The 26327-nt window shown below is 38.3% G+C and overlaps 1 protein-coding gene across 1 annotated transcript in view; it reads left to right on the forward strand.

Moving 5' to 3' along the window:
* Positions 1–26327, forward strand: part of LOC125110881 (multiple epidermal growth factor-like domains protein 6) — a 587667-nt gene that overhangs the window by 488571 nt on the left and 72769 nt on the right. The window contains exons 12-17 of the mRNA XM_047752542.1: positions 542–664; positions 1027–1218; positions 7351–7479; positions 8936–9064; positions 13256–13390; positions 17278–17409. Coding sequence (XP_047608498.1) covers positions 542–664; positions 1027–1218; positions 7351–7479; positions 8936–9064; positions 13256–13390; positions 17278–17409 — 840 coding nt within the window. The remainder of the gene's footprint in view (positions 1–541; positions 665–1026; positions 1219–7350; positions 7480–8935; positions 9065–13255; positions 13391–17277; positions 17410–26327) is intronic.

The following is a 26327-nucleotide window of genomic DNA, read 5'->3' on the forward strand; positions in this document are numbered from 1 at the left end:
CGTTGTGGTGCAGTGGTTAACCAATCCGACTAGGAGCAATGAGGTTGCGGGTTCAATCCCTGGCTTTGCTCAGTATGTTAAGGATTCGGCGTTGCCATGAGCTGTGGTGTAGGTTGCAGACGCGGCTCCAATTCCACATTGCTGTGGCTCTGGCATGGCTCTGGCCTAGCTTTGGCATAGGCTGGCGGCTACGGCTCCGATTAGACCCGTAGCCTGGGAATCTTCATATGCTGCAGGAGTGGCCCTAGAAAAGGCAAAAGGACAAAAAAATAATAAGAAGAAGAAAAATAAAAAATAAAAAACAAACTCATAAACGAGCTTTTGGGAAGAACTTGTCTATGTAGATAAACTATGGTGAACTTGAAAAATGAGTGAGAGCAAAATAATTGGCAGGGTGCACTTGAGGAAGAATTCAGGGCTATGCTTTCTATATGGCAATATATTGTCATTGGTTAATAAAGGTGATAGATATACCTATGAGTTCATAATGTCTATTTTCTCTCTCAATACCTAAGAGCAGACATTGTTTAACTTTTCCTAGATGTGGATGAGTGTCTGGAGGTCAATATTGTCTGTGACCAACTATGTATTAACTCTGTGGGAACCTATGAGTGTACTTGTGAGGAAGGCTACAGAATTGGAAGCGATGGAAAAACTTGCATCCGTAAGTGGCCGAGAAGAATTTTGTCAAATCTTTTCTAAACGACTTTGACCCTCATCTTGTTCTTCAGGAACACGGAGACCAGATATTCTTTAACTCAACCTCTCCTCCCCTTTCTCTCTTCATAGACTGAGATCTTTCTTTTTTCTTTTGTTCTCTGTGGCAGTTTCAACGCTGTGCTTGCTGCATCTCACCTCATTTACTGTGAACTGTTTGAAATGGCCTTCGCAAAGACTTTTACCTTTCAGCCGCCTCCCTGCCTTGGCTGTCTAGTTCAAACTCTCATTTCTCTCATCAACCCTGGCTCAGCGTTTCCTTCTTGTAACCAGCATGTGGAATCCATGCATTTCCCTGTTTGGTCTTAGCTTTAGACGATGATGAGCTAGAGGAAGAAGAAGAATTAGACATTGTGAGGTTTCCAGGTCTTCTATTCAAGAGCGCACCTCAACTGCTTCATTATGGGGCTACCTCTTTGCCTCTCACCCAGGAAGAGGAAGATGATGAAGAGGAAGAGGGAGAGGATATTCGAGGAGAATCGACTGCTTTGCACAGAGTTGGTGCGTAAAAGAATGTATCTCATTATAATCACCTCTTTCCTCTATTTTTAGATAATTCACATACATTTCTTATAGGCAATTTCATTATCAATATTTAATGCTATCAATTGTTTTAAGGTGATATTAGCAAGAAAAGTAGAACCCAAATTGCTTCTTCAAAGCTTCCTGTCAAATTAGTCATCTTTTTCATTTCTTCCCTTTACACAATAAAGGGGTGCTATGCAGGTATGTGTGGACTGGGGTGGGGGTGTTGGGGTGGTGGGGGCTATTGAAAATGTGATACAGTGAAATGGAGCTGAAAAGTATCTTTGAATTAGCACAATGGAGAGAAGGATTGGGACCTTTTACTTCTAACAGTTTAAACTCCACCAGAAGTCATTTTTGTATAGTTAAAATTTACCATAAATAGCCTTAAAATCTAGTCTCCTTTTAGATTTTAAAATGCTGAGAACCAATGGTTCAATATGCTCAAGTGGACCAAGAAAAAATATCTTTACAAATGTGAGCTGTTTTTCTTATATATCCACGCAACAGAACTCAAGCATCAAATCACTTCTGATCAAAATAAATTAGCATAACCTCTTTCAAAAGTAACAGTTTGCAGCCAGTCTGCTGCTGCTTTTTCTTTTCTTTGTAAGATAGAGCTGCTCTTTTTGTTCTCCCTCTATTCGTTGTATTTTAAGAATATCAAAGCTTAATAATTGCTTTAGAAGCATCTGTAAAATGGCAGATTTGTTTATATGCTATAGTCAATCATAATCATATCAATTAATGCATCTGCATAAAAATAGAAATGCTTTAATGTTTCTCAATTAGATAATTTGCTGCTCAAAGTCAGGATAGAAATAGTTCTGACCAAGGCAATCAGAACTTGAATGGCCAAGATCTAGAGAGAAATTCAGACAAGTGAGATGGGCAATCTGGGCTACTTTTCTCCTTGAGCCGGTTGCTCCTGTATGGGCTGTACAGGCAGAGAAGCCAGGAAGTCTACAGACAGCTGCTAAGAGAGTGAGGAGCTAAGCACTCCACAGGTGCTGAGGAGGTGGGAGTCAGAATTCAGAATCTGCCAAAGTGGAGCAGCCTGGCTGAACATGACAAGCTTTCAACTGGGATGTCTGAAAGACCCCCACCTAGAACTAGGGGCAGAGCTTGAAAAGAGCCTTAAAACAACTGCAATCAAGTCCCTCCATCCTTATTCAGATTAAAATAATTTCCCTCAAAAACAGAATGGAAAAACACATTAGGGTACATTTATATGATACAATATGACACATCCATAAAAAATAGTGTACATACAATGTGGGTGGGTCTCACAAACATTATTGCAAGTGAAAGAAGCTTAATGTTAATCAGTACCTACTTTATGATTCCATTTATATATTGTTCTGTTGACTAAAAAAATATACAACCTGAAAGTTGAGAGTTAAATTTTATTTGGGGCAAAATTAGGACTTAAGCCTGGGAGGCAGTATTTCAGGTAGCCCTGAGAAACAGCTCTGAGGCAGTGGGGGAGGAGCTAGGATATACAGGAGTTTTTGCAACAAAGGGCAGGGAGCAGGAACAAAAGAGGCAGGGACTCACTGAAATCATCCCTTTGATATGTACCTCTGCTATCCGGGCCAGTATCCTGAGTTTTCACAGCAGGGCAAGATTCACTGCCTCTCACCCTTAGAGACATTCTTTACCCTTAACTACAGACTGGGCTGAAATACCACCCAAGGAGGAAAAGGGGGAATATCAGGCTATGATAAAGGTGAGGGGGAGGTGCCTGCTGTACACACACATTTTACAAAAGTTTGTTGCTGATCTCTTGAAGGTTACTATCAGTCAAAAGGACCAGACATCACCATGAAGGAGTTCAGCGTTTTTCTAGATATGAGGAGATGCAAGAATTGGGCACATAATATCTTCTCCTAAAAATATCTTGACTATCTGAAGGCCTGTTCTTCCAGTTTTCCCAGAGCGCAGAGTGCCTCACTCCTGGTCTCCACCCTGAGCTCCACTCAGGGGCTGCTGAGGGTTTGCAGCTGCAGTGGCTCATGTTTTACTCCATGGAGAGGCTGATGGCAAGTGCCAAACTTCAGTTCACAGTTCAAAAATAAGAGAAAAATCATTTATTGTGATAAAAATCAGGATTAGCCTGCTTAATTTGGCAGGCTAACGATTGAGAATCAGCATTTGAGTTTTTGTAGTGCTGATATTAATCTATATCTTGATCTGGGAGGCCTTTGCTTGGGGTTGTTTACACTACCGAGAAAAAAATATGAAGTGTGCACTTGAGTTTTGTGCACTTCTCTGAAAGTATACTAAATCTCAATAAAAAGGCTTACTTGGGAAAAAAAAACAAACTTTGCCTAAAAAAAGCCTGGAAGGAAAAACACTAAAGTGTCAGGAACATTGATTATTTTTATGTTCAGAAATCCATGCTAATTTCTTTTCTTTTTTTAAAAAAACTTTCTTAAATATCCTAAATACTCTTTTGGGACTATTTCCCAAGTTCTATTTTCAAAGGCATTTCTTTACTATTGACTTTTTCTGGGACTCTAAGAAATATGCCCAAGGATCATGTGTGCTTGTTTTTTGGGAAATGAAGGGTTTCATCTTCCTTTTCAGTGATGTAAACAGTGCGGATCCACTAAGGTGGTCTCACATTGCAGTCTGTTTAGATCAGACCTGCGCACACAATTGCAGTTTGAGCTGTGAGGACTGCATGAATGGAGGCAGGTGCCAGGAAGGAAATAGTAGGTGCTCCTGCCCAGTTGGCTGGGGAGACATTCTTTGTAATGAAATAAGTGATACCTTGAAGAGGTGGTAAGAGGGTGATGAATTCTCCTTTACTACTGGTAAACTACTGGTGATGAGTTTACATGCATTCTCCCTAAAATGTTTTAACAAAATTAGCAACTGAGATGGGTGAGAAGTCAATTTATTCATTTGCACAAAGAACATCTATGAAGCACTGAGGTTTCAAAGTGAACATGTGATGAAAATGGGGGATTTTGTGTTCTTTCTCTTGTTTATCCATGGAACATAAAAGTTAATAAAAGATCCTGATATTCGAGGCCTGTAACAATCCCTCCATTTAAATAAATCATTAGGCTCTGGCAGACTATTCCCAATGAAGAAAAAAATGAAAAGATTTGTGTTGCAAAGTGCAATTGATGGAACTACTTGACTCTTTGCTGCCTAATGTTTTGTTTGTGTTTGCCTTTCTTTTTCTTTTAAACAATATGTAAGTACAGCCAGTGACACTTTAGATTTTTTAATACATCTCCTATGAGAAAATGTCAAAGATTTGAGAAATACTACCCCTAATAAATTTTTCCTTTATAGTTTAAATGGAGGTTTACTTGCAGGTACTAAAACTGCCAAGTAATAAAAACATAATATATTGACTATCCTTATTTCCTCTTTCTCTTTTAAAATTTCCCTCATAAATTTTTTTTATAAAAGAGTTTTCTTGGTCTCTGTGAATGACTTGGAAGATGATGTAAGCAGATTTTCTTTTTAACCCTCTGCATAGGGGAAGGAAGGGCACAAATACTGTTTCTATTATGAGATAAATGCAAAAGTTGGCTTATAACGTGAAGTGGTTTGCCCAGAATTACTAGTTAGTGTTGAGGATTTTCCTCAAGTATAGCTCTGACCAGTTTTCTTGCTGCTCAGAAAGCCTCAGGAGTGTCTCATTTCCTGATACAGAAACTAACCTAGACATGTGACTAACTTAGTCACTGGCAACCATCTAATATGGGGCCCTCATAAATGCTTTTTTCTTTTTATCTATAACTTTTTGACCAGCTTATCATTTCAAGCAAACCAAATCACTCACTACTTAATACTTTGCAGCTTTGTGTCTTTTGCTAAACTGCCGTCTTTGTCACCATTTACCGCATGAATCTTTATTTGATGGCCCCAGTCTAACCACAACCACTTATAATTTGGTGCACTTACCGTCTCTCTCTCTCTCTATTTATTTAGAGTTAGTTAGTTATGCCCCTGTTCTATTTCCCTTACTAGCCTAGGAGCCTGTTGGCAAGGTCCTATTCACATTTCTCCAAATTAGAGGCAGCCAGGGCATGAATGAATCAAAGTTTATATTGAGACACTCAGCTATATTGACCTGCCACTTGACATAGTCAACTGTATCAAACTGGGATCGAGTAAATATTATTGCATGAGTATTAGGAATTAAGGAAGTAAATATTTGCCTTATATTTTGTGAATGTTTGCCTTACATTTTGTGAATTTTGTTGGTAAAGGTGCATCTTCCAAACCCTTGATCCTTAACATGTCAGCATAAGAAATGAAACTAACAATCTATCATGAATGGCATCAGAATAAAAGTCTGACACAAAATTAATATAAAATATTGAAAATGAACCTCCTGACAAAATGAAAATGACATAACCCCTTCTATGACTTTGGAAAAACCTGACATTCTTCTAAGTGTTCACATAGTCCTATAAAGGGGAGTCTGTCCCTGAAAGCAGAAGCTTATATCTTCCTTGTGTTTCCTCTATCTTTCATTTTTTTTTTTTACAAAAATGAAAAAAGAACAATCCAAATTGTGGGAAAAAAAAAGTGCTCAGTACTTCTTTAACAAAGAGGAGAGTGAGAACATTTTCTTAATGATCCCTATAAACTGTACTAAGTGGAAGTCACCAATCACTCATCACTAGTATTTCTGAGAGTACCAGCTCTTCAAAAAAAAGAACATTCTGCAGGGATCTGGAGAGTTAGTGTTTCCATTGTCTTTATTGGTCTATAATGAAAACCTCTACCTTGCTGTCTTAGGAATTTGTCCAAGTAGTTATAATGAAATGATTTAAAAATTGCCACATAATAGCACATTTTAGAACTCCATTTCTTTTGAAGAGACTTCATACCTATCTCATTTGTTATGTGAGACTCTATTCAGTAGAAAGAGAAGATAGATATTTTCATATGACAAAAGAATGGACTGTGTATTATATGGAAGGAAGGATTTGTGACTTCTTCCATGTTATCCAGCTATGGTTTAGGGCATGTTTGTTTAAAACTTTTTTCTCCTAGATAATTGCTCTGTTTGATGTCAATGAAGTATTCAGAAAATCCCATTTCTCTGTGATAGCATATTCTTCTTTTCGTGGGAGAGTACCCAATGATAGTGTTGGTCTACCAATGTTGATGCCTTCCTGTAACCCAGATACTGTGCAAGCCATTTAAACTTCCTTAGCTTCATTTTCCAGGTATATATTCTTCATTTGTGCCACCCATAGTTACTATAAGAATTCAAAGACTTGCTACATGTAAATTAACAACATAGGCCTCAACCTCTTTGCCAATTTCTTTCTCTCTTATCCCTTTTGCTTTCCTTTTCTTTTCCTTTTCATAGTAACTTCAGGCTTGAAAGCAAAGGAAAAAAGTGAATAAGAAGCCAAGTTTCCATATCAGCATCTGGAATGGTGGGGGTGTATACAGGAGGTGACCTAAATGTAGTTTTATAGTATTTAGCTGATTATGGTAAAATGTCAATTTAAATGGTTTCAAAAACTATCTCAAGAGCTATAGTTACACAAGTTAAGCTTAAAGTCATAGACATTTTCCCCAATTTATTTTTTTAATAGAATAATAAGCATTCCTTCCTGAAAACAACAAACCAAAGAAAATAGTTGTTTGCTGGACTTCATCAGTCTTTGACATTGAAGAATATCTTGGGACCTGCAAGTCAGTCTTAGTTACATTCATTTCTGGTTACAGATATTTTTCTATATTTTCTTCCCATTTTTCAAAATAGAAAATGCTGTTTGTTTCTCATTGTGGTTAGTGACAGCTATACAGCAAAAATGTTTAGGTAGTTATGAAAATGTGAGGATTAGAGTTAAAGAAACAAGGTAAAATTTTGCAGGCAAACCTTGTTAGCAGTTCCTCAGTCAGCATCATTTTAACTAGGTGCATCAGTAATTCCCCCAGGAATGATGATGTCATTCAAACTTGAAACACACTAGAGACTCTTCCTGGGACCGCTAGTTGCAGCAATTCTAATTATTCAGAATCCATTCTAATAGAAAGATGAGCTTTTCTCTTTTCTCTCCATTTATATCACAATGAGTATGTTAGACTGCGTGTTCACCTTCTCCATTTTCTTGGTAGCTTGTTCCCCAGAGACCAGTGGGACAGAGTGTAACAGCATCTGTGACTGTCAGAATGGAGGCACCTGTGATCCTCTGACTGGGCAGTGCCAGTGCCCCCTGGGGGTTCATGGAAAAACCTGTGGAAACGGTAGGAATGGCTGGTGCTGGTTATATGAGACCACTCTTTAACTTCTTGAAATTTCTAATGGTAAATGAATGAAATGGAAGGTACATCTGTATTTTCAAGGTGGTCTTTTCTGAAGAAGAAAAAGGCTGTGTCTGTCTGTACAAGAGTATAATTTCCTTGACTAATGACGTGTATAACAGAACAAAATAAGTGATTTTAAATCTCCACCTGTGATCTAAGAAGATGAATTCTGATACAGAGAGAGCCTTTTTTATCCACCGAGCAAAATGTTGCTTTTGTGTGTGCAGGGTTTGGCTTAGGGGCTGGGCTGAATTGATTTGCTCTGCATAATAAAAGAAAGAAGAAATAAAGCGTTTTGGGCCAATCAGGAAGGAAGTAAGATTAAAATCAGAGAAGAAATGGAGAGGAAAGAGAAAGGAAAAAGAGGAGAAAAGATGGATGAAACACTCACAAAATACCAATCCAATGAGTGCTAAGTGTGGATTTTTCAGGGAAACCAATAAAGAGATGATGTTTTCTACAAGGCTAGATAAAACAAACAAACATACAAACAAAAAACACTGCTTAAACAGGCCCAGAATCTGAAGGCAGAGAGTCAATGAAGACATAAGTCTTTAGGGACCACCAGAAATTATGAGGAGTTTATTAGATTCTCACAGATCATGGAACTGGGGAGATGGAAACAAAGTTTTCTTTCTCTCTCTGAGAGGTACAGAAAGGCTCCTGGTGCCATCCTACTTATTTATCCCCCTGCACAATATTTATTCATGTATTCAAAATATATGTATTAAGTGTTTGCAAGGCACTGTGCCGAGCTTTATGATATGGTAACAAAACAAAAATAAAAAAGCTCCTGGTCCTTTCACATGGAACTTACAGTCTTGTTCAAAGCAGACATAGGTTACAAATGTTGGTAGGTATCACAAATTAAATATTAATGTGTGTTGGGAGCTCAGACCATAAGGACAACACAGAATGTGTGAGCCAGGGAGCGACTTCTAGAGAAGTGAGGCTTAAGTCAAAGCCTGCAAAATGAGAAGATGTGAGGTAGCAAAAGAGAGAGGGAAGAGCACTCCACACTGAGGGGGCCATGTGTTGCCTGACCCTGAAGTGGGAAAGAGTGAAGTGCATTGGAAGCACCTGAGGAGGGTCAGCCGGTGGAGTGAAAGTCAGTCAGGGAGATATTAGTGCAACACGAGATCAGCCAGTGCAGAGGAGGCTCGTTGGTCATGTAAAGTTGGGAGTATTTAACTTGACAGCAATGGCAGGTCATTGCCGAAATCTTTGGCAGAGGATATAAAATCATAGGTGTGGTTTTTAAAAGATTTCTCTAGGCTCAGTCCAATCAGGTTGGAAACATCCTGCCTTTTGCAAGGTTTTGCTTTTTTGAAATAACAGCTCTAGCAAGGCTTCCATGCTGGTTAATCCTTGCTTTATTTGTCTTTTTACCCTCCAGGATGCCCAAAAGGATTCTTTGGGAACAACTGCAAAAGGAAATGTAACTGTGCCAACAATGGCCACTGCCACAGGGTGTATGGTGCCTGCATGTGTGAGCCAGGACGCTATGGGAGGTTTTGTCATCTGAGTAAGTCACAGGCACTAAATTTTCTCTCTGGTGAAGCAAGGAAGCTCAGAAAAATACTGAAATATCTTAGTGTCAACTTAAAGAAAGACACCTATCATGAGTTGTGAGTTTTAGAGTTGTGAGTTTTAGTTTAGTTGTGGTTCTTGCTGGGAACTCTAGTCCAGAAAACAGTCACTCAGATAGCTCTAATGAAACTGTTCCAAGAAGTAGGGGAGAAGCCAGTGTTTTTTGTTTTGTTTTGTTATGTTTTGTTTTTTGTCATTTTAGGGCTATACCTGCAGCATGTTGAGGTTCCCAGGCTAGGGGTCAAATCGGAGCTGTAGCTGCTGGCCTACAACACAGGCACATCAATGCCAGATCTGGCCATATCTGCGCCTTACTCCACAGCTCACAGCAATGCCAGATCCTTAACCCACTAATCAAGGCTGGGGATCAAACCTGCATCCTCATGGATACTAGTTAGATTCATTTCTGCTGAGCCACAACGGGAACTCTGAGAAGCTGGTGTACTAGTATCTATTTCTCACTTCTTATACACATCTCACTTAATTTTAGATTTGACTTAATTGTCCCCACACCTGTTGTATGGTATCATACATTATTCTTTATTTATGTAAAATAAAATGCCTTATATATTACAAAAGGTGTAATAATATGAAATTACTTATACATTTTTAAAATGTTTGCAAGTTATGTGAGTCTGTATCTCTATAAAATACCTTTTAAAAGTTATACTGAAAAATAAACACTGTTTAATAAGAAAGCATGTGTGTTTATACACACACATACACACATATATATATATATATATATGCATATATTTGAATACATGTTGGATAAAGAATCTGGGGTAAATTCTTCCTTAGATATGCATCTATCTAACCATCTAAGATTCTGTTTATCTAAAGCACAGAGTGCCTCATCCTGTTTTTCATCCCAAATTCCCCTCACGGTGCACTGTTAGTGAGCAACTTCACTAACTGGACTTAACCCTTGTGGAAATGGGTGGTGAGCAACACATCTCTGTTCTTTGTTCACATTAGACAAAGGAAGACAGCATGACATATTTTATATGGTCGTATCATAGTAATTTATGTTCTAGTCTTTATTTAATCCCCCTTACATTATAGAATCTACATTTTGATGAATGAAAGAAAAATACTTCTGGAGTCTTTACATTTTTTCCTAGTTAGTATCTACCTTGATTATTGAGAGAGGATTGTTAATAGTTCTTTGAAGTTGAACATCCCACACTTTACAAAAGTTATATCAAAGGCCCAGAACAAGTGTCCTTTATTTCTGGCTTCTAGTGCAGGAAGATATCATTCTCTAAAATTTATTAAACATGCTATTCATTTTGCATTTTGACCAGCAATCACATCCTGCAAAACATTTGCGAAAACACAGTCACCAATAGATGTTTCAGCCCATCAGTGACTTCAAGATGTCTTCCAGTGAGACAGCTCGGGATGCCTACCACGCATCCCATTTTGCAACTGTGTGCATTGCTGGCCAGCCTGAAACAATATGCACTTTGCTTCCCCACCTATTCCATATGCCCTCTCTGAAAAGCCTTTCTGAGTGAACTGCAATAACACCACGACCCATTTTTAAGAACACAGACCTTTTAGAGTCTTATACCATATTTTTAGTTGAATATTCATGGATTTTATCTATTTCAGAAAAGACAGGTACCTTAAAAACACACAGTAAACTGCGAATTCTCCAATAAGAGAGCCGGCGATTGTGTTATAGGAAACTGATTCTGGGTCATAGGGAAAGGTTTGAACAAGCAAAGCAAAGAGAAGGGGAGAAGCCGTGGTATATGAGGACCATGCAGGTGCTGGTAGTATGTTCCAGAGCATCAGGTTCCCCCCAAGAGCATGCCAAGGGAAGAAACCTAGCATTGTTGCTGTTATTGTTCCTTTGGGGTAACAAGACACATGCCGTTTTAGTAATAACTTTTGCATAATTTATAAGGTAATATCAGAGGTTTTGATAAAAAAATTTCAGTCATAATTTACCTGTGCAAAAAATGTCAAAAGCAGATAGTGTTGGTGGTGATGGTGGTTAGCATTTGGAATTTGACCATCTTTAGAAAGAACATACACATTCCCGGTCTTCAGAACTCTTATCACTCAGACTTGAACCTTCCTGTATTAATGCCACTTGCTGGGCTCTAAGAAGCCCGAATTTGCAATCCTATGTAAATTTTGTAGAGCTGGCATAATAAAGTACCTCTGGTTGAGTTCCTTAAACAACAGAAACAGTTCTGGAGGCAGAAGTCTGGGATCAAGGTGTGGGCAGGCTATGCTCCCTCTAGGGAAGGATCTATACCAGGCCTTTCTTCTAGCTTCCTGTAGTTCCTTGGCTTGTAACAGCATAACTCTGGTATTCTCATGGTGTTTTCCCTGTGTGAGTACCTCTGTGTCCAAAGTTCTCCTCTTTATAAGGACCCCAGTCATGTCAGAGTATTGGCCTGCCCACTTCAGTATGACTTCGTCTCAACTAGTAACATCATCAATGACACAATTTCAAAATGAGGTCAGATTCTGAGGAATTGGAGGTAAGTATTTCAATACATGCATTTTTGGAAGACACATTTCAATGTATGGCAAACCTGGAATATACCCTAGATTTCCAAAAAAGTTACTGCTTTCACTTTTTCTTTTTTTTCTAAGACTATTTCCCTAGTTATATGTTCTCAACACACCCAGTTGTCACATTTAAGTATTACATGGTGTCTGAGTTGTCCCCAAACCACTGATCTGCATACTAAACCGGGACAAGTAGGGCATGGAAGCCAACCTAGGGAAGCATGTTCTCTAGAATGAGCAAGAAGAGGACCACATCAAGGAAGATGGTAGCTCTGAGAGACCCTGGGGCTTGGTGGGTCTGGAAAAGGACTCAACACTTAGAAGATGCAGGAAAGATGACAGAGGTATTGTAAAATTTATCATCCAGACAGGGTACTGCTAACAGTGAAAAGAGGCCCTGTTAGTAATTCTGCTCTGCTTTTCCATGAGGATGAAGGTTGCTCAGTGGGTTAAGGATCTGGCATTGCTGAGAGCTATGGTGTAAGTTGCAGACGTGGCTTGGATCCTGTGTTGCTGTGGCTGTGGCATGGGCCAGCAGCTACAGCTCTGATTTGACCCAAAGCCTGGGAACCTCCATGTGCCATGGGTAGAGCCCTAAAAAGCAAATAATAATAATAATAATAATAATAATAATAATAATAATAATAATAATAATAATTCTATTCTGCCTTAGGAGTAACTCTATCTGTCAGTGACAACTGAGATAAGGATAACCCTCCATGCTGGCATCGTAATGACCACTTTAAATTATCTTTGCTAATAATGGCAAATATTAGCAGATCCTAATAATTTCCATCCATGAGAAAGTCAAGGGGCTTATTTTGTTCTCTCCAAGCAGCTTTCCACAGCAAAGCCTATACAGGTATATAATACAATTACTTTGTGTCTGAAAGGCACTTGGAGGATCTTTTATTTGAGTCCCTAAGACATCTGTAGGAGAGAAAAAAATTGTCATATTTTGTAAAGGGAATTGAATTACCCTAAGTAACTCCCCAAAGAGAGAACTAAAGGCATGTTTTCCTGAATGCAAAGGTGGGGCTTTTTCAAATTAGAATTCCTGTGCTGACTACCATCCCTAAAACTCAAAGCCATGGGAAAAATATTGAGGGGAAGACAAGCACCATTTGCCAAAGATGTGGCCAAGATAATGCTGCTGTCAGGATGAAAGTTTTGTGTCATTGACACGATGTAAAATTATTTTGGATTACCATGTAATGAAAGGGAATGAAAACCATGGTGAGCCGTCCCATCAATGCTTGTCCATCATCGCTGTGCTGCGATGGCAGGTCTTAGAGGTCCTTGGAGGATATTAACTACAGGCACCAACGGAGCACATTGAGAAGCAATTTCTCTCCTGGAAGCACCAAAGCCTTTTAAGTAGTTTAGTCTTCACTATTCACATCCAGTTGCCAAAAAGCAAATGAATTGCCTGATTTGAAAGCCATTTGTTTCCCTATTTTTTTGTTGGCAGTCAGGATGATCTCCTTGTTTTCCCCATAATCAGGCCCCACAGAACTACATGCTTGTGCACTAACAATGTAAAAGAAACAAAGCATGCTTTTCAAGTGACCGGTTTGCCTCAATCTGCTTGCAGACTGTCCCAAGGGGTCCTACGGAGCTGGCTGCTCTTCAGAATGTCAGTGTGTGGAGGAGAACACCCTGGAATGCAATGCCAAAAATGGCAGTTGCACCTGCAAATCTGGTTACCAAGGCAACAGATGCCAGAAAGGTAAAATCTGATGATAAATTTTCTTTCTTCTCTAATAACAATGCTCAGCTTTTGTTTAGCACCATATGATCATTAATTAGTTAATCCACAAGTGTCCTCAGGAGATCAGTAAGCTTTATTAATCCCCTGTTTGCAGGTGAGGAAACCGAGACACAGGGCAATAAAGTCATTTAGCCTTGTCTTCTCAGCCTTTGCTGTTATCTGTCCCCTTGCTGGCTTGAGCAAGGGAAGAAAGATCACATTTTAGAGTCTTATTCTTGACAGAGGAGAGCTGGCCAATCACTTCTTTGAGCTGAACTGATCATCTAGGGGCTGCTACCTTCCAGAGTTAAAGAATATATAGTTTTCTTTATATCTAAAGATAGATTATTCAAACAAACGCGATAGAAACCACAGAAAGTTGTGGAAAATTTAACTGTGATTATCAGTGTAATTCTTTCTCAAATTTCTAAGTATTACAAAAATAATTTATGAATCTATAAATATAAAAGTTTATGTGCAGCATAGTTCTAAGAATAGGTAACATGTACAGATATGTATGTGGGAGGTGCATATAATATTTGGAAAAAATGCTCCAAGATATTAGTAATGGCTCTGGTTTGTGGACTCATGGAATGCTTCTCTATGGCTCTTTCATTTTCTCAGCAGATCTTATGTTACTTTTTCACCCAATCTTATCAGCATTGTCCTACTTAAAACTGCACCCTGCAAATCTCCTTGAACACTTTTTTTCCAAAGTGCTTATCATCTTCTAACCTACAATATACCCTAATTCTTATAATGTCTAACATTTATTCCCTTCCTGCTAGGAGCTAAGCCCCAACAAGGCTAAGCCCCAACAAAGCTAAGTCCCAACAAGGGAAGGATAGCTATTCATTTTTTTTTCACTGCAGTATCCTCAAACTCCTAGAACAATCAGGACATACAGAAGTAGCTCAATATGTATTTTCTTAAATGAATATACACATGTACCGATTTTTATTCTTTACTCATTTTTCCCATGTTATCATCCACTCTGAATTACACATTTGTTACTATTAGGAAAAATTATCACAGCAGTTATTTTCCTCAACACATAGTAAGATTGAGCATATAACAAATAAAATTATCATAGCAAAATGGCAAGTGAAGTTTTTGCCTTTGAAGAGATCCAAAGCAATGTTTAATATCAGGAGGAGATAACAGGTTTGAAAGGAAGCCTTTATACTCATACTATTTGGTCCACTCCCAAAGGCAGGGACTGGGATGGAAGGTTGTCCTTGGCTCTCGTTGTTACACTTTGCTCCCTGCATTGTCATCCTCAGAGGGTTTGCAGGGCTTGTTCAAGCTGCCTGAAAGGAAGTAAAAGTCTTCCAGGTTGTCCTGTGGCCATGAAATTTTCCGTGAAAGTGGAGTCTATGAGCAGCAATGTCCATCAAGAATCTGTAGATACTTGGCCTATGTCTATAGCTGGATTGTGACTTCCTAGGCAATGGGGAAGAGAACTTGGAGAAACATTGCACAAATGTGTTTAATATGAGAGTAGGTCCCATTCTAATAGCTACACATACTTCTGCTTCAGTGGATTTTTAAGCCTAGAGTCAGCCCCTTAGTCATTCCCCCACTTGAGAAGCCGTGCCCCTGAAGTCATCACATGAGGAGACAATACCATATACACACCCCTGGGTAAATTTAATTTATTCTGATAACATTTTCTTAAAGCAGCTGCTGAATATACTCTATTGGAAAATGCTTCTGTGATTCCCACTGTGAAGGAAAATGAGTTGAAAGTATATGTAAATCAGCAAAATAGAGAGGTCACCATAATCTCAGGAAAACATATTATTTTTCAATCAGATAACTTTGTCCAATTCTGATATTTTTGTCTAACCACAAAATGAAATTATGAATCAGACTGGAGCAGGTGAATGGGATCGCCATGATTGGCAGCTGAAATCAAGGCAAAAAGAGCTCTCCAAGAGTTGTGCATGATGAAAATCAGGCCTGTTGTTCTGGCTTCTCTTTTTTAAGAGAGGGAAGTAGCCCAAGTGCTCCTAGAGTCAGACGTATCTTTAAAAATCTTGACTCCAGACCTGTGTCTAGATTGCCGATGAATAGTTAATTAAAGACTGCAAATTGTTTCAATGGCACTAATCAACAGTGCTCTCCACAATCAGTACCAGTCCTTATTTAGCCCATCACAGACGACTTTTAAGAGTAGAAGAGCTGGTTTCTAAACTAATCTGTGAAATAGGAAAAAAAGAAAGAAAGAAAGAAAAAGAAAGAAAGAAAGAAAGAAAGAAAGAAAGAGAAAAAAAAAGAAAGAAAAAAGAAAAAAGGGAGAGAGAGGTAACCAGTGTCTTTGCCTTGTTTTGATTAGTTTGCAGCCTAGGGTGTTTTGTTTTGGACTTCAGGTGCAGGCTGACATGAACTTGGAGGGCTCTGGCCCTGCAAGCCTCTTGAGTCCATATTAGGAGGCCTATTCGAAACCTTTGTGTCATCAGAAACAAGACATATTTTTGTTACAGTAGTTGCACATTGATGAACCTCAAATCTTGAACATATTGGTGCAGCAGAAAAGGAATCCAACTAGTATCCATGAGGACGTGGGTTTGATCTCTGTGCTTACTCAGTGGATCGAGAATCTGGCATTGCTGTGAGCTATGCTATAGGTTGCAGACTTGGCTCAGACCTCAGGTTGCTGGGACTGTGGTGTAGGCCAGTGGCTAAAGGTCCCATTCGACCCTTAGCCTGGGAACTTCCATATGCTGCGAGTGTGGCCATAAAAAGAGGAAATAAAATAAAATAAAATAAAATGTGCTGAGTACCTAGTGTCCTAGCATAACCTGAGTGGAGTGGCTGAGAGCAGCAGTTTCCGAGGCCATAAAATTTGGATTCAGACACTGACTTCGCCGCTTATTAGCTGTGTGACCCAGAATAAGTCACTCAACCCCTCCAAGCTTCAGTTTCTTATATAAAAGGAGACAAGGTTACTTCTGTCATAAAGTGATTTTTATGGAAATGTGAGCTAATTTATGTAAAATATTTGGCAGAGAGGAAGTGATCCACAGATAGTAGCCAGGTATGGTGGTGTGGAGATCACAGGAAGTGTAATAATTCCGTTATTCAGAAACTCTGCTCGGGAGAAGAAGACATATTACAGCCCTACTTGGTTTAATGTGACTTTATAATTGTCACATGTTTAGGAATGTTTCATAGTTTTCTCTGGATGGAAAGCATGCTTTCCAGCAGGTTGCTAATTCCAGAGGTTTCAGTGGAGGCTGAAACCTCTAACTGAGCACTCAGTGGTCCCTGCAGCATCAGCCATCCTTTTCTCCTTCAAAGGGCCTTCCACAAAGCAGCACAAGTCCCTCTCTCTCCCCTTTATACATCACACACTCATAAAATACACAAATTGCAAACCACTAGGGTGATTATTCTAGCTTACAAAATAAGCAAAGACTGGGAGAACAGGATTCAGGTAACCATTTGGGGACAACTTCCCAAGCACTGAGCCTCCTAAGCTTCCTTTACAAATTACATCTCATTTCAGATTTTTTTTCTGTGCAACTGCCTCCAAAGATACATATCAAAATTGCTTCCATTGTTACTGTCTGAAAAACCACATTTTCAGCAAAAAGCCAACCTCTGTATCTGTGTTTCCAAAGTGACAAGATACGGCATCATGCTGATTTCTTCAGGGAATATTTTTGGAAGTGCTATAAATCCTTAGAGGCAACTCTGAATGCCTCTTTCTTTGCAGCTCAGTCAGACACACACACACCCACACTCACATCCGTACATACACATGCACTTTACCAACTCACTTAGGCAACAGCAGAAATCTGGGACTGCCTTGAGATTTATTACAAGTCTTAGCTCCTTTCTTTCTCTTTTTATTTTACAAGCCTGCCCTGATGGCCTCTGGGGACCAGAGTGCCAGTTCTCCTGTGGACCCTGCAAGAACGGAGGACGGTGCAACAAAAAAACTGGAAACTGTGATTGTCTTCCTGGTTACATGGGAAAAGCCTGTACCAAAGGTAAGTCATTAACCTAGACGAGAAGACTTATGAAGTTATTAAAGTTGTGAGCTTTATAAACGCTTTTTTTTTAAACTGCTCTAAGGGCTATGATGTTAGGGTACATGTTTAATTATCTATTGCTGTGTAAAAAAACCACTCCAATACTTTGTAACAAATCATGCCAACAATGATTTATTATTTCTTTTGGTTCTGTGGATTGATAAGGTGGTTCTCCTTCTGAGCTCACCTAGAGTCACTAGTGACTGCTTCCAGCTAGTAGATAACCTGGGGACTGGGCTTGACTTGACTTCACCAGGAGAATCTAGCCTTTTTAGTACATAGCATTTCCACGAGGTTAGCTTAGGTTTCCTCATAGCATGGCAGCCTCAAGACAGCAATCTAAGAGTGTCCCCAAAGTGGGAAAGCAGAAGTTACGGCGTGTCCAAAAGCCACCTTTGGAAGCCACACATAATTACTTCTGCCACGTTCTATTGGTTAACGTAAATCCTAAAGACAGCTAAATTCAAGGGGAGGAGAAAGAGATTCCACCTGATGAGAGGAGTAGCAAAGTCTTCTTGCAAAAGGCCTACAAGCTGGGATATATGGTTGTAGACATCTTTGGAACCAATCTATCATAGCATACTATTTAAAGGTACACTGAATGGCACTTTAAGATTCTGCTAGACTGTATTTTTCATTCTTGTCAGAGTACGAACAATTACAGACTAATAAAAAGTGATCAGTTAAACTGAATCTGCTTCAAAGAGCCAGGAGGTTATTACCTTGCTATCTCCTTTTCTGCTTGTGATTTCCACATAACCTGTTAACCCTGCCTGTATTGCCTTGTCAGTTCCAGCTGTGGTAAAACAGAGTGACTGGAAATCTTAGAAAGCTGTGGGCTGGATAGTAATGATGGTATTTTTTACATTACTATTTCAAATGTGTCTGACAAAGGTTAGCCAAAGTCTGCTGTTTGGATTGTCTATGATATTAGGAGTGATCTGAATTAGCTTTCAGTTCTTAGAACTTCTATGAACCAGCAAGCAAATAAAACCAGTAACTTCAAGATAAATATAAAAGGTAACACCAGGATAGTATTTAGTACTCAGCTAATCATCTGATCATTTGGGAAATGCATCGCTGCTTCAAAGGATAACCCTCAAGCTAGAGGGAAAGAACAAGGTCATTGCCTGATGATTTTTCCGGATATAACTAGATAGGTTCTACTTTAGGACTGTCATTCTGGCACTGCTGACAACCCTTTCAAACAGAATAAAGTTTGCTAGTGCGGCAGTTGGCTATCCCTAACCTACTTGTTTGCTTAAGAAAAAAAAAGCTTAAAGGTAAGAATTTACATATTCAAAAGGTAGTTACTTGCTATTTCCGCAGTGAAGTGACATTTTCTCTTGTCTAACTTAACTTTAATGGAATAATTATTAAGAAATAGTGATATATCTGGTCCAATTGTCAGGTGATATAAATAGACTACTTTAAAACAAGTGGAGAGAGAGATAAACTGCTCATTATTTAAAATATTAATTTTAATTATTGTATTTCAACTCCCTTCTAGGATTCCAAACCCCAAGAGAAATATATCATGATAATCCTGAGAGATTAGGGATGACAAGTCTAATTTTATTGGCAACCTCATGAGATAATATATTGAACTTACAGGCAAAAATATTCTCTGACACATAGTCCAGTTTTAGTGTATATGCTGTTATCCAATTATACACAACATTTGCAAACATATATAATCATCATAATAGAATATTTAGGAAAATGAAGGAAACCAAAGAATAGGATTCATTAAAAATGCTTAATGTAGTAGTTCCTGTCATGGCTCAGCAGTTAGTGAACCTGACTAGCATCCGTGAGGACACAGGTTTGATGCCTGGCCTCACTCAGTGGGTTAAGGATCTGGCATTGCCGTGAGTTGTGGTGTAGGTTGCAGATGCAGCTTGGATCCCTCGTTGCTATGGCTCTGGTGTAGGCCTGCAGCTACAGTTCCATTTGGACTCCTAGCCCAGGAATCGTGGGTGGAGCCCTAAAAGCAAAAAGACCAAAAAAAAAAAAAAAAAACTTAATGTATACTCCACAAGGAGTGTATGTGGCATTTAAAAAGGGCCTTACATTTTAAGAAAGGCATATAACAGTTCTCTAAGTACCTTATAATGGTGCTTACACAATTTTTAAAACCTAGTTACTCTGCATAATGAACTGTAAAAATACTTATGAACTGTATAAGGTAATATGTTTTAGAGGCAGCAGAGACCAAAAAGATAGTTTGAAAAATATTGGCTTTATGTATATTTCAAGTTTTGGAAGTTATAAATACAAATACCTGGGAAAATCATTCTTTTTTAAAAAGGCTTTTATTTCACTATGTAAGAAAACTCTCTTGATTATGGTATATTGCATTTTTTTTTCTTTCCGCTGAACAGTATTGGGATTGGGGGCAGCTGTGGCTGCGTAGACACTCACATCCTTAATGAGAATGTACCATCTCTGTTTGTCTGAGGCCTTAGCATCACAAATCAGGCCTTTCACAAAATAATCGCAGAAGTGATCCCAGCTTTTTCTTTATCCCAGAATTATTTGCAATAGTAAAAATACAAAATAGAAATAATCTACCCACCAGAAGTAGAACAGGTAAACAAATCATATAACACATCAGTGGGCTATTCTGAGGCCATTAAGATTCATGTTTTGGAAGCAAGTGTAATGTCAAGAGAATTGACATTAAATTGACATTAAATGTTGTATATAGAGACTGTCCCAAATTTGTAAAAACCTGTACCCATGTATGTATATGGAAAATTGTAGTAGAAGTGACAGCAACTGTTAACATCTCTGGATGGTGGGACTGACAGTGAATATTTTTCTCCTTTTAATCTTCTGTCTTTCTCATATGTACTACTTTTCTATTTTCCCCCTTTACAATCAAGGGTAAAAATATATCATCTTCAGATCAATCATTTACTAAATATCAAAGTAAGATAGCTGTCTATTCTTAAAGTATTGTCTGGTAGTCCTAACTGTTCCTATATAGCAAAGATGTTTTTTCTTCAGCCTAATTGATCTTATTGCTTGTCTAATTTAAGACTGTTTTCTCCTGTTTCAGATGATGTGGTTATTGAGCATAGCTTGGCAGCACCACTAAAATGCTTTAAAAATTAATAAATGAAAGAACACAGTAATATTTCCTCTGAACACTTCATTTCCCTTTTTTTGGGAAATCCCATTTTCTATCCTTCAGTCATTGTTAATAGTTCTCTGAATTCTGCCATATTTTTTTATGAGCATTTACAAAATAAGCCCCTTCACTACTGAAGGCAAGAAAATTAGAGGGGGAGATGAGGCTGGAAGGGAGATACAGATTCCAAATATAACTTATGCTTTAAACATTATATGATCAAATGTCATGGAATAATGACTCAAAATGAGGGGATGATGGTCAAACTTCATCAAAAATCATGAAGACAATATTGAACACAGGTATGAACATTCTGTAGCCATAAGCTGGTAAATGCTTAACGACTGGTTCTTTGAGATATAAAACACCTGGCTTCTGCCCTTTGATGATTTCCCATAATATGCCCAATATGGTGATTTCAAGCAACCAATGAGATGTCAACTGACTCACAAAATTTATGAAAATTTCACAGGTTGCAATTTAGCAATTGCCTTTCCAGGCTGATAAGCTAGTATACTGCTGGCTGGCAGATAATTGTCTCTGAACACTCTGATGACTTCCTAACCTTTACTTTCTGTTTCGATATTAAGAAATTATTACTTTCCAGGTGTTGATTTTACTTTGCTATTTCTAAATCGGTAGCTAATTTGACCTTTTTGATTGAATTAAATTAACCAGTGGTTTCAACCAACAAAAATTCACTATCCAGTTAGTCTATTTTATTTTTGAAGCAAAAATCAATTGTTTCTATTAATTGGTTGAAGATTCAAAAAGTAAACAAAAAATGTGTTGCTTTATGTGTGGACTCAGCTTACTCAGTCTTTTTCTCTATGATTCATGTAGCTGGAGTTTTGTCTTAGATCTCGAGGAATGATTTAGTCTCTCCAACAACCCCTAAATTGTTTTCCAACTTCCTGTAAAACACCTACCGTGAACTTATGCTGGTAATTCCTTTATGACACATGGTTGTAAAAAATAATACAATTATCGAAGACAGAAAAAAAGAGTACTTGTAAAACAAAATAAAACAAAAACATGAAAAACTATTAGAAGGACAATTTTGAGTGTTAAAATAAACATTACCAAGCACAAAGAGGTGAGGTGTCATAATATGCTTCTAACCCCTCTGAAGAAATCTTCAATTTGATTTTTTAAAGTTGCTGTAAAATAAATCGTGTTTAAATAATACATCTCCTATCCTTCCCAGCAGTGAGATGCATATCCTTTACCAATCTGGTTCTCCGCAGGCGGTCCAGCCTGATGAAGTATCAGCAAAATGTCAGCTCCCACAGAGAAGTGAGACAGAGAGGCGACACTAAAGCAGTGACAGGCCTTTCAAAAAGCTATTGTGCAAATTCAGTTTTAAAATAGGGATGTGGCTGAGGACTGATGGGTATGTCATTACCAATGGGTTCATCTCCCCATCGTCTGAGGCAATGGGAGGGAGTGACGGCGCAGTGATACAAGCACTTTACGTTGAGGAGTGGTGGGTCCACGCGCTGCTCTTTCCCCAATTATAATCACCTTCCATACTCTCTCAGACCTTTTAAATCACAGTTAATCCTGTTGATTACTTCATAACTTTCAACAACCTCCAGATACCTTACGATATTCATAAAGAGTTTCAAGCCCTAAAAGCCCATCCTTTTTACTACTCTCACTGTACCTCATGTACCTTAGTCATTCTCCCAAGCACCACGTGCTTTTAAAACATGGTGCTATTGTTCCTTGTTCCTCCCTTAAGTAAATGTTTCCTCCTTCGTTTTGGTTGCCTGTTAAAATTCTGAAGGGATTTTTATTTCCAGTACATGTAAACAATCACACACAAACACTAAATTCCTTCCTTCCTTTGCGTCACCCATAATAGTGTATTATAATTGTCTGTTTATACATAATTAAAACTATCATTCATTTTTTGATTCCCCAGTCTTGATTTACAAGGGGTGCTCATTAAAAATTTGCTAGATTCAATTAAAGAACATTCTTGACAACTTAGTAAAGCAGTTTGGGATTAAAGTTTCATAGAAATAATCCACCAAGTAAAAAAAGGCCTAAGAAACAGAGTTTATGGTCCTGAAAAATATTCAGTAGCCTGCGCTAAACTGGATTGAATCACTGGGACTTTTAAGATGACAGCAGTGGTAAAAGGAGAAGGGAAGCTTTGGCTATAGACCAACACCACAGCTTCCTCCTTGCTCCGTTTCTGAAAGCGCTTTTCAGAAGAAGCTTTGTCAAAGGTTTTAATGACTAACCACAGCAAACAGCAAATGAAGGTTTTTTTTGTTTTTTGTTTTTTAATGATTCTTTAGTTTCTTCTCAAGATTCTAGATTTCTTTCTTTATGTACTCACCTCCAATATACTTAACCTTTTCTTCTGAATGTAACAGAACCACCCTAGAATAGTGAATAGTGAATACATTGTCTCTGGCTTTTAGTTTTTGTAAATAAAAGGAAGGGATTCAACTACATAGTGTACAATATATAATATTTATATAATAATATATATATAATTTAATGTGTAGTAACACCATATGGTAACTGTGGTAAGCTGTGCAATGATAATAATTACTCAAACCTCATGTTAATTGAATGCCCACTGTGTTCACTGTGTTTTTCATCAATTTGCTCACCTAATCCTCAGAACAACTAGTTGAGTTTTGTGCTATTATCACCTCCATTTTATGAATGAAGAAGCTGAATCTAGGCAGAATTGAGTATCTTGTCAGAGGTCATGTAGTTAGTAACTGAGGACTAGATAATCAGCACAGTTCATACAAACACTGTTTATCTATAAAATGAGACTCTAGCTATCAATATTGAGTGGTATAGCTGACTGCTTGTAAAAATTTAAAGAAAATAGAGGAAATTTGATTCCATGGAAAAACCTAAGTAGTCAAGAAGTGTCATTAAGGTTGTTCTTTTTTGGCCTCACATTTGTAGGTTGCAAAAAGAATGACTGACATAGCCAAGAGCATTGATGAAATGTCAAGTGTCATAACAGCCTATGCTCAGTTTAATGATGGAGGGAGGATGTTTTTTGTTTGTCTGTGTGCAGCTTGACCAGCCTATTTCCACAGCCTAGGCTGCACCCTCTCAGTCATGATACTTCTCAGTGGGATTTTGATACCAGCCAGTATATCTGCCAGTCCAGCTAGACTGAGCCTACTGACAGATGCTGTCAATCAGAGGCTGAATGTAAGTCCTGTTCATCGTCTAATATAAATAATGCGTAAATAATGACCCAAAGAATTTTCTATGCATTTTGTACTTGCTAAGTGATTTTTTTTTTAAAATAGAGCTGCCCAATCTTAACCATGTTTAAAATTCTCTTGGTGCGTTGGTAAATATAGCTGGCTAGCTGCCTACCATGATCCTTTATTACTCTTGTTGCTTGCTTCCAGGGCCCTAGATTGAATATCTGGCAGAGCACAGAATAAATTCTTATTTCTATACAGTGAGTCATCCAGACATTCTACTTTCCACTGCACACACCTTTCATATATACATATACACCCAGACCCTTTGTATGTCATTAGTTTGTTTCATGGTCCACTGTGTTCTGGAATTTTTATCCCCTATGAGTGGATATTTATTTTTAGTTATTAGACATGTATTCATTCCAATACTGTAATTTCTTAATATCTAAATATAAGGGCCAGCATGACATGCAGAGAAATTTATTTTGTAATTTATTTTTGATATAACTGTCTCCAGGTGTCCTTGCTTCTTTCACAGGAAAAGATCTCTTGAATCCTGACCTTCTATTTTTGTCTACATGTGATAAGACTGTACTTTGCCTTAGTTTATTCATCTGCAAAATGGGACTTACAAAGGACCCAGCTTGCTAGATTCTTATGAGATTTAAATGGGTTTATACCTATTATACCTTTGTAGATTATTTTAAGAATTTTGCCCAGTGCTTTGAAGGTGAGAAAGTTCTCAGGTCATAATACTCATTAAATTTTAATCTTGTTTTTGTTTATTGAGGATTCTGTGCACTTATCATTTACTAAGTGCTGCATGGGGTACTAAAAAAGATATCTTCCTATCCTCACGGAATTCATTCAAATTTAGTGGATGAGAAGGAGTTCCCGTCGTGGCGCATTGGTTAACGAATCCGACTAGGAACCATGAGGTTGCGGGTTTGGTCCCTGCCCTTGCTCAGTGGGTTAACGATCCGGCTTTGCCGTGAGCTGTGGTGTAGGTTGCAGACGCGGCTCGGATCCCGCGTTGCTGTGGCTCTGGTGTAGGCCGGTGGCTACAGCTCCGATCAGACCCCTAGCCTGGGAAACTCCATATGCTGCGGGAGCGGCCCAAGAAATAGCAACAACAACAACAATAACAGAAAAGACAAAAGACAAAAAACAAAAAAAATAAAAAATAAAAAATAAATCACTGATTTTAATTATATTTTATTTTCTTATTACTCAATGAATTTATGACATTTATAGTTGTACAATGATCATCACATTCCAATTTTATAGGATTTCCATCCCACACCCCCAGCACATCCCCCCATCCCCTGAACTGTCTCCTTTGGAAACCGTAAGTTTTTCAAAATCTGTGAGTATCTATTCTGCAAAGAAGTTCATTGTGTCCTTTTTTTAAAGATTTCACATGTAAGTGATAGCATATGATGTTGGTGTCTCATTGTCTGACTTCACTTAGCATGATAATTTCTAGGTCCGTCCATGTTGCTAAAAATGCTGGTATTTCGTTCCTTTTAATGGCTGAGTGATATTCCATTGTGTATATGTACCACATCTTCTTGATCCACTTCTCTGTCAGTGGACATTTAGGTTGTTTCCATGTCTTGGCTGTTGCAGATGGTGCTGCAATGAACATCAGAGTACTTGTGTCTTTTTGAGTCGTGGTTTTCTCTGGATAGATTCCCAGAAGTGGGATTGCTGGATCGAATGGTAGTTCTATGTTTAGTTTTCTGAGGAATCTCCATACTCTTTTCCAGTGTGGTTGCACCAATTTACAATCCCACCAACAGTGTACTAGGGTTCCTTTTTCTCCACACCCTCTCCAGCACTTATTGTTTATAGACTTCTTGATTGATGATGGCCATTCTGGCTGGTGTAAGGTGGCACCTCATAGTGGTTTTGATTTGCATTTCTCTAATAAAGAGTGATGTTGAATATCTTTTCATGTGTTTTTTGGCCATCCATATTGTCTTCTTTGGAGAACTGTATGTTTAGATCTTCTACCCATTTTTGGATGGGGTTGTTTGTTTTTTTGGTATGGAGCTGCAGAAGGTGTTTATAAATTTTGGAGATTAATCCCTTGTCAGTCAAGTCACTTGCAAAGATTTTCTCCCATTCTGTGGGTTGCCTTTTCGTTTTGTTTAGGGTTTCCTTTGCTGTGCAGAAACTTTTAAGTTTGATTAGGTCCCATTTGTTTATTTTTGTTTTTATTGTTAATACTCTGATAGGTGGATCTGAGAAAATGTTGCTGTGGTTTATGTCAGAGAGTGTTTGGCCTATGTTTTCCTCTAAGAGTTTTATAGTGTCTCATCTTATATCTAGGTCTTTAATCCATTTTGAATTTATTTTTGTGTATGGTGTTAGGGAGTGTTCTAATTTCATTCTTTTCCATGTGGCTGTCCAGTTTTCCCAGCACTACTTATTGAGCAGGCTGTCCTTTCTCCATTGTATATTCTTGCCTCCTATGTCATAGGTTAGTTGGCTTTAGGTGTGTGGGTTTAATTTATATTTTTGTCTTTGTGCCAGTACCA

This window comes from Phacochoerus africanus, chromosome 1, assembly GCF_016906955.1.
Source record: "Phacochoerus africanus isolate WHEZ1 chromosome 1, ROS_Pafr_v1, whole genome shotgun sequence".
NCBI lineage: Eukaryota > Metazoa > Chordata > Mammalia > Artiodactyla > Suidae > Phacochoerus > Phacochoerus africanus.